At 42.9% G+C, this 7,686-nt stretch overlaps 1 protein-coding gene across 1 annotated transcript; it reads left to right on the top strand.

Moving 5' to 3' along the window:
* Nucleotides 1-505: 505 nt before the first annotated feature.
* Nucleotides 506-4,856, top strand: SOD1 (superoxide dismutase 1, soluble; the record flags this gene model as incomplete). Its single annotated transcript, XM_010080310.1, has 4 exons — nt 506-599; nt 1,103-1,172; nt 3,383-3,497; nt 4,419-4,856. Coding segments are annotated over 4 exons (390 nt in total), but the record flags the coding sequence as incomplete, so codon positions are not given.
* Between the last annotated feature and the right edge of the window lie 2,830 nt (nt 4,857-7,686).

Raw genomic sequence — 7,686 nt, 5'->3', positions numbered from 1 at the left:
GCCTTCTGCCTTCCTCGGGGGTGCTGGGCAGAGGTCAGTGCTGGAGCCGTCCTTAGGCTTCCTCTGGAGCTTGTTTACTGGTGCCAGAGTAGGGCTTAACGGAGCTTTGGTTGCCAGATGGCCAGAGCCCTTCTGAACACTCATTCGTTTGTACTCAGTAAAGATGCTGGGGCTACATCCAGGCAATACTCTTACCTGGAGAGGAGGATGGCTTCAGGGATCCTTATGCTTCCAAATGGAAGTACATGATCATGCTCACAGGCAAGCAGTCTTTTTGCTACGTGATACATAATAGGAAGATTATATTTTACGTGGCTAAATAAATGCAGATATTCTGTGAGCTACTGTATTGGCATATAGAATCAGTTAATGTAATTGTTGATAGCTTGGTAGCTGAGCTTGTAGTGGAGTCTGTAGTGCTTTCTTTTGACTAGGAAGCTTCACTTGACACAAGGGCATTTAGTGCTGTAGTCATTTTGGTGATAATAGATTCTTTCCATTTAAGGGTAATGGACCAGTAAAAGTTACGGGAAAAATCAGTGGCTTGGCTGATGGAGATCATGGCTTCCATGTCCATGAATTTGGGGACAATACAAATGGTAAGATGTACATCTAAGCTTTTTGTGTTAGAGCTGTAATGTGATTGCTCAGCTTTAAAGAGCTTCTCTTAGTGTTGCAGCAGCAACTAGTATAAGTGTACTTAGTAGATCTCATGATTGTGAATCTGTTTTAAGAAATTATGACATTTCTTAAGGAATTGCTTCCTGTTTAATATTTTGAACGTGTTTAGACTGGTGTTCAAAATCTGGCATATCAAGCACTAACCTAAATACTTTCATAATCTAGTGTTAAGAGGTAGGAGGACTTTTAACCAAGCCCAGAGTGTTTTAGAATGAGTAATCTTACTTTATGGAACTTCTCTGTAGTAGGTTACTTACTTCCAAAGGATTAGTAGAACATGTAACAGGAGAGTCGCTATTTCATCATTAGTGACTTCAGTTCATCTGGCTGTAGGAGGACTACCTTGGTATACTATATAAGTAACAGGCCTAAACTGGCTACTGCAAAAAAAACTAATCTTGGTGGCTGTGTTCTGTTTCAGGGTGTACCAGTGCAGGTTCTCACTTCAATCCTGAAGGCAAGCAGCATGGCGGACCAAGTGATGCAGAAAGGTGAGTTTAATGTGCCTGGCCTCTTACTGCATAGCTGCTCCTGTATCAGCCATCTACGTGCTACTTTGTGCTTGGGAGGCCACTTCATGAATAATGCCAGGATGATACTGGAAGAAAACTGGTGATTCCATCAGGACTTCTAGAGTCACATAACAAAGGCTCTGAAAACCATACAGCAGTTTGTTAGACACCTTGGATGCAAGAGTGTGGGTCAAATGTAGTCTTTGGGATGTTTTATTGGTTTTATTGCAGCTTGGAGAGAAAATAAAATAAATGCTCTTAGTGAAGGTTCCTCAGGGTCTGAGTGGGGAGAGTTCATGTGTTAAAGCCTTATTTGGTCAGTGGTCAGCTTTTAACAACAGGGGCCCTAAACTGCCAATTGTTGAGCTTTATGCAAGCTTGTCATGTGGCAGATCAGGATCATCAATGGAGGTCACTGAGGCTTCTGGGGATACTGAAAGATGAATAGAATACAAAGATGTGTGTGCCTGGGCATGGTGGCTTTTTATGGGGTGTGGTGGCCTGTTCTTAGCCTGTTAGCTTGGATACTGTGCTACCTACAGTATGTGTTCCTCAGGGGTTGTGTGTGCTTTAAGTACAGGGTCTGATGCTTATGCTGAGTGTCTCTGTACCTCAGTGGCAGCTGAGACCTAGTTCTTCCCCTGGAAGCAGTTTTCATGGTCCCAGTACCTTCAAGGAAACCTATGTGTGTTTGCCACCTGATGTCTGAGCAACTGGTTTAAATGGTGTCATAACTGGGTTTGAAGACTGGGAGGGGGCTGTGTAAGAGCTGAAGGACAGTGTGGTAGTGAGTGGAGCTAGGAGCAAGTGTTTTGCACAGGTAGGGTCTGGACTAGCATTGGTTCTGACTTGGCATTGTGATTAGCCTTCAAATGCTCACACTAATGTCTATAACTGCACCTTCTGTGAGTGAATTCACACCTGACTGATCAGTAGCATGTCAGACCAAGCAAGCTGGCTGCTAGCCAGCTGTCTGTAAGCCAGAGCAGAATGAAATGGTGTGCTCACGGGCTTCACTGGCAGCCAACTGCTCCAGTGCTAAAGGTCAAAATTGCATGAACATCATGGCTTCTGCTGGTTTGGCTTTGTCAAATCCTGCTTCTAGTGTAATCTGCCTGTTCAGGCAGCTGTAAGCTGACGAATTCCTTAGGAGTAAGAACTAGATCATGCTTTGTTCAGTGTAGAGTTGAAACAATTGGACTGGAGGCTTAAATCAACAAATTCTTAAAGGGAAAACTGTCCTTGACCTGATTTTATAAGACTTGGTAAAAAATATGAAATTGACTCTATGCAGTCTAAGAAGCTGGTAGTCAGCATTCAGTGAAGTGAACTGAGCTGGTCACCTGACACCCATGGAGAATTTTAGAAATGAGTTGGTATTTAAGGTTCTGAATCTGGATAGAAGAGTGTTGCAGAGCATCATCAGCTTGTCTTTTGAGTGGTTTATTTGGGGCAGATGTGTAGGCAACAATATGCTGGAATGTCCAGAAGTTCAGTGCAAACTGAACTGCTTGAGGCTTAATTCTTTAGGGAAGCCCTAGGGGAGAACTAGCTCTGATGAAAACTGTGTGGTAGTGTACAATGCCATGTGTATGGGGAGGTGCCAAGCACACTCAAATAGCCATCCCTGGTACTGATCAGAACTTAGCTAGCACTTAATGCATCCCCTTTGACCTGAAACTTGACAAACTGCTTTTACTAATCCTACTTACACCTAAAGCCTCCAGTTTTTTGGAATAGCTGATTTGTGGTATACATTAAAAGCTCTTAAGAATAGTGGCAGTGTTTACACCAAATCTTGCATGTGCAGGCAAGGTTATTTCACCTAATTTGAGAGACTCTCTTTCTGAACAAAGGGAAATGCCATAAGCGTGGAGGAATTCTTAGCTGAATGAGTTGTGCAGTCTTGGCTTGCTAGGGGGTAATGGAATTACTTTCCTCAAAAAAGGTTGATTAACCTTCTAGGTTCAATTTCTGTCTAGGACTGAATTTTAATTTCTCTTGAACTAGAGCAGTTAAAATGGTGGAAGTGTTAAGACTGGTGGTGGTAAATGAGGACACATGTGCAGTTGAAGATAAGATGGTGGAGCACTTGAGCATAGTAACTACGGGTATCTTAATGTCCAGGCCATCATTTGGGCTTTCGGTTTAACCAGGCTTTCTATGAGTTTCTGTGCATCTTTGTGTAGGCATGTGGGAGACCTTGGCAATGTGACTGCTAAAGGAGGAGTGGCAGAAGTGGATATAGAAGATTCCATCATTTCTCTTAGTGGACCACATAACATCGTTGGACGTACCATGGTGGTAAGTGTCATGGTACCTACACAGATGCTTTAAGGAACTCGAGCAGTCTTGCCAGTGAGTGGGCACTTTTTGATGCTGGAGGCTAGTCCCTGGTGTTGGTTATAGAACTTGAAGTGCAAGACATCCAGCATGGGGAGTTCGTTGAAGCCTTGCCTGAAAGTCATCTGTGTATTAGTGTGGTACTTCATTGCCATGAGATTTAATTTGCTGCCTGCCTTCTTAAGCTGTTCCTGTCCATTTAACTTCGCTTCTTCCAGCTGTGAGTGACTTAAGCAACCTGATTTGAGGAAGGAACTGTCAGTCTGACACAAATGCTGTCACTGCATGGCAATGGGCACTTGAGGACACGGTTCACTAGTACTGGTTCTGTAGCTGATGGTGTAACTTGTGCTGTGGTGTCTCTGGGCAGGAGCGGGGAGGAGGCTGAAGGGACTTGGCCATAGATGAGCATTGTCACTCTTCTTTCCCCTGGGACTCTGGTGCATGCTGGGGTCACTCCTGCACAAAATGGGCTTGGACTGATGGCCAAGGAGCAGGGAGATGTGTAGTGTAGCGCTTTGGGATGGTGTGGCCAGGGCACTGCACCTGCTGTACAGTGGTCAGTGTTAGGTTGTCAGGGTGACTGTCAGTGTCAAGTCCAAGCTTGGTCTTGGACTAGTAGTAACTCTTTGAAACATGGGGGTTTTGGTGACTTTCAGTTCAAACAAGTGCAGCTGAAGGCAGCTTATTTTTAGAGAAGTCTAAATTTTTAGCACAAGTATCAATTTGGCATTCAGCATTACATAATTACAGTAGGTTCTCTGTGCAACACAACTTGCTGGTTGTTGGGAATACTGCTTGTCACTGCTGCTACTGAATAGTGAAAAGCATTGATTAGTTATGCAATAACATTAATTAAGGTTATCTTTAATTCTTTTTTAGGTACATGAAAAACGTGATGACCTGGGTAGAGGGGGAGATAATGAGAGCAAGTTAACCGGAAATGCTGGACCTCGTTTAGCTTGTGGTGTAATTGGAATAGCAAAGTGTTAAACCTGAAATGCTTAAGATGACAGTGATAAATGGGCTGTATTTCACTGCAAGTGTTGTACTTGCCCTTCCTTGTGCAAGCAAAAGATGTATCACTTAATCTCATTACTACTCTGCATTCTGAGTATCACTTAAACTGGTGAAGACTGACTTAAGACTGACTTAATTTTGTATGATGTATATTGCAATTAAAGTTACCCTGATGGGATGTCTCTGTAGTCTTCTGCTAAAACATCTGCTGTAACCATTAAGTATAATCTTCACTAACTGGAACCCCTGTTCTGTGTAATGGGAGATGTGTGGTAGTGGTCACATCTTGAACACCACAGCTTCTGGTACATGGTGGGATTTGGATGATTAACCTTAAGAGCTCTAGCAGGACTACACACCAAAGAGCAGCAGGCATTGTATGTATCAGGGCTTCCTCCTGGCAAAGTTGCAGTGTTTGTAGGTTTCAATCTTGTGTAATAAACTTGCTGGGCAAATATACCTTAGTCTTGCTGTCTATTAAAAAACAAAACACCAAACCCCTACCTGCTGAGTTACTAACATGGAAAGGTAGGCCTTGACTTCATGATGTTAGTAGTTAGTTTGTTTAGACACCAACAGCATCCAACCAGTTGCTTCCAGCCACTGAACCTGGACCAGGAAGACCTGAGCTTGATTGTGACGGTTCTTGTTTCTTGCATAGTCTTACATTGTCATGCATTTTCCTACGAGAGAGGATCCTGTGTTCTGTGGGAGTAATCTGACACCCTCTGGTTGTTACAGCTGGGGGTTTTATGTACCTAAGGACAATTGCTGCTTTGCAGAAATAACCTTCTTGCTGTGGAATGTCATGGTGTGTGACACTTGTGTGGCTTCAAAGTGTGTGTGTGCAGGAAGCCTTCAGCACATGAAACAGTCTGGCTTCAACATTGTCCCTGTGCTTCACCTGGGTCTCTGGCTGTGGGGGATGGAGTGTTGTGGGCTGAGATGCAGGGAAAGTCTGGCTGTGTTGGTGAAGGTAACTCCTTTCTTGAAGTTATGCAGGAGGGTCTAGGTGGAGTAGGTCTTCCCTTAAAAAGGATATATGTAGCTAGAAGTTCTCGATTTAATTTCATACACTGCTGAAAAGCTTTAATCACTGTATACTAGTGCCAGCTTTCATTATTTTCTTGTAAGTACCTCTTAAACACAGATTTCCAAGTCTCTTAATAGAGAAAATTATTAATTTTAATTAAGACTTGTATTGACATCCTTTATCTTGTACATAAGAGATATTAATGGAAATAGGTGGTTGTAGTTCTAAACACCTGGATTCCAATGCAGCATGTTACAAATTGAATGGCTTTTGGTAGTAGAGTACTGTAGAAGCACTTTAAACACAGTCATTGCAGGTGGCAAACAACTGTGTGTCCAGTCTCTACCCACTTGTACCTCTTCCAGTGGATTAGTCTATGCTCTGATTCAGCTGCTGCAGCAGAACTTAATGACTGCACCTTTCATTTGCTCCTTCAGCACTGGGGCATGTAGAACACAGAACACCCACATATACCACCCTCACCTCTCTGCATTTCAGATGTTCAGGGGAGGGTTCTGTTGTCTCTCCCTAAGGGGGAAAACCAGCAAGTACTTGTCAATGGGGTAGAGCTGTACTGGAATGAGAGCTCTGGCAGGGTGATTGCTTGCCTCTTCTGCTAGCTGTTCCTGGTGCTGAACCTTCCTCCTTTGAAAGCCTGGGTTAAATATCTGATGGCACACTAGCCTAGAAATCTGTCCTGTATTGAAGGACGTAGAAGTAATGCTTGGATTATGCACAAATCATTGGAACTGGCAGCCATAGGTTCAATAAACAAGGTGTTAATTGCCAACACTGTAGGGTCTTTATCAGTAATGGATGCTTCCACTGAGCTAATGCATCCTTCAGTACAGATTTCTGGCTTGGCTTATTTTAAAGCCAGAAGTTTGGAAGCTGTACAAGGGTAGGATAGTTACACTGATGATGCTGTAAGGATGATGCATCCCCAGCAAGTTAATTATACAATTACTGCTTGGGAGGGCAGTAAGAAACTGTTCTGTGAAGGACATCCAAGGTTTTCCTAGGCTTTGATTTCAACTTCATGGAAAGGGAAATGGAACAGATAAGCCTTCCATCTCTTTCATTCTTGTCTTCAAATCTTTTAATAAAAAGTGTAATCATTTAAAAAAACCCCTACCTCCTTACAGAATTAGGGCAGTTTTTACTAAGACAAGTTTTAAACATAAGATATAAACGTCTGGCTTTGTATGAAAAAAGTTAGTTCTGCTGGCCCAGCATGAAACAAACATTAAGGACACATGAAGGTTTTAAAACACATAGAAGCTGACTTCACTACAAGTATGTAAACAGTTTTTCTCTCTCTTTATTCTGCTATTGCAAGAACATAAAAATATATGTCCTCTCCCCAATCCATAACTCCACATTTGCTTTCCCACCCCCCTCCCACAAAAAAATTCCTCTGCTGTAGAGCAGCTGTGAAAAAGTACTGATGTAAGGAAGCAGCTGCCCTTCACTGGGTGGGGGGGATTAAAAAAGAAACAACTTTAAAAGTAGAACACACTTATATCAAGGAGAAAAAAAAAATTAAATACGCACAGGATTCATACAAGTTTTCCACCACGCTTCTAGAGTTTAAAAAGCTTCAGCTGAAGGCCTGGTGCGTGCTGATCGACGAGTGAGCATGGTTCAGGGCTGAACTGCCAGGGCTCCGACTCCACTCAGTACAGCGCAGCCACCTTTCAAACCTCGGTGCCTGAAGGGCCGACCGTGAAGAACTAGTATTTGCCCTCTTAAAGTCTGACAAAATTACTGAAGTGATATGGAGAGAAGACGGTAAAACTTACACAAGTACAAGAAATGCACTCTTTGTCCATCAGTCCGATAGGTACAACACTAGGTGGGTAAAAATCTTAAACCTACCTCTTGCAGGATTACAGGAGGTAGACATCATTAACAGAGGCAACAGCATCCCAGATTTGTCTGGAGGCACCATTTTAAAATCCTTGCACACCCTCCTGCCTCCCTTCCTTTCCCCAGCCCCCATTTAAAAAAAAAAAAGGTTAGCATTTTATACTGTGTTTTGGTGTCTTTGATTTCTCTTTCACCCCACTTTCCAAAAAGCATCAATGAATAACAAGT

The sequence above is a fragment of the Pterocles gutturalis genome, unplaced genomic scaffold (genome assembly GCF_000699245.1).
Source record: "Pterocles gutturalis isolate BGI_N339 unplaced genomic scaffold, ASM69924v1 scaffold10724, whole genome shotgun sequence".
In the NCBI taxonomy this organism is placed as follows: domain Eukaryota; kingdom Metazoa; phylum Chordata; class Aves; order Pterocliformes; family Pteroclidae; genus Pterocles; species Pterocles gutturalis.
Note: the sequence above shows the minus strand (reverse complement) of the source record. Positions and strands in the feature narration are given on the sequence as shown.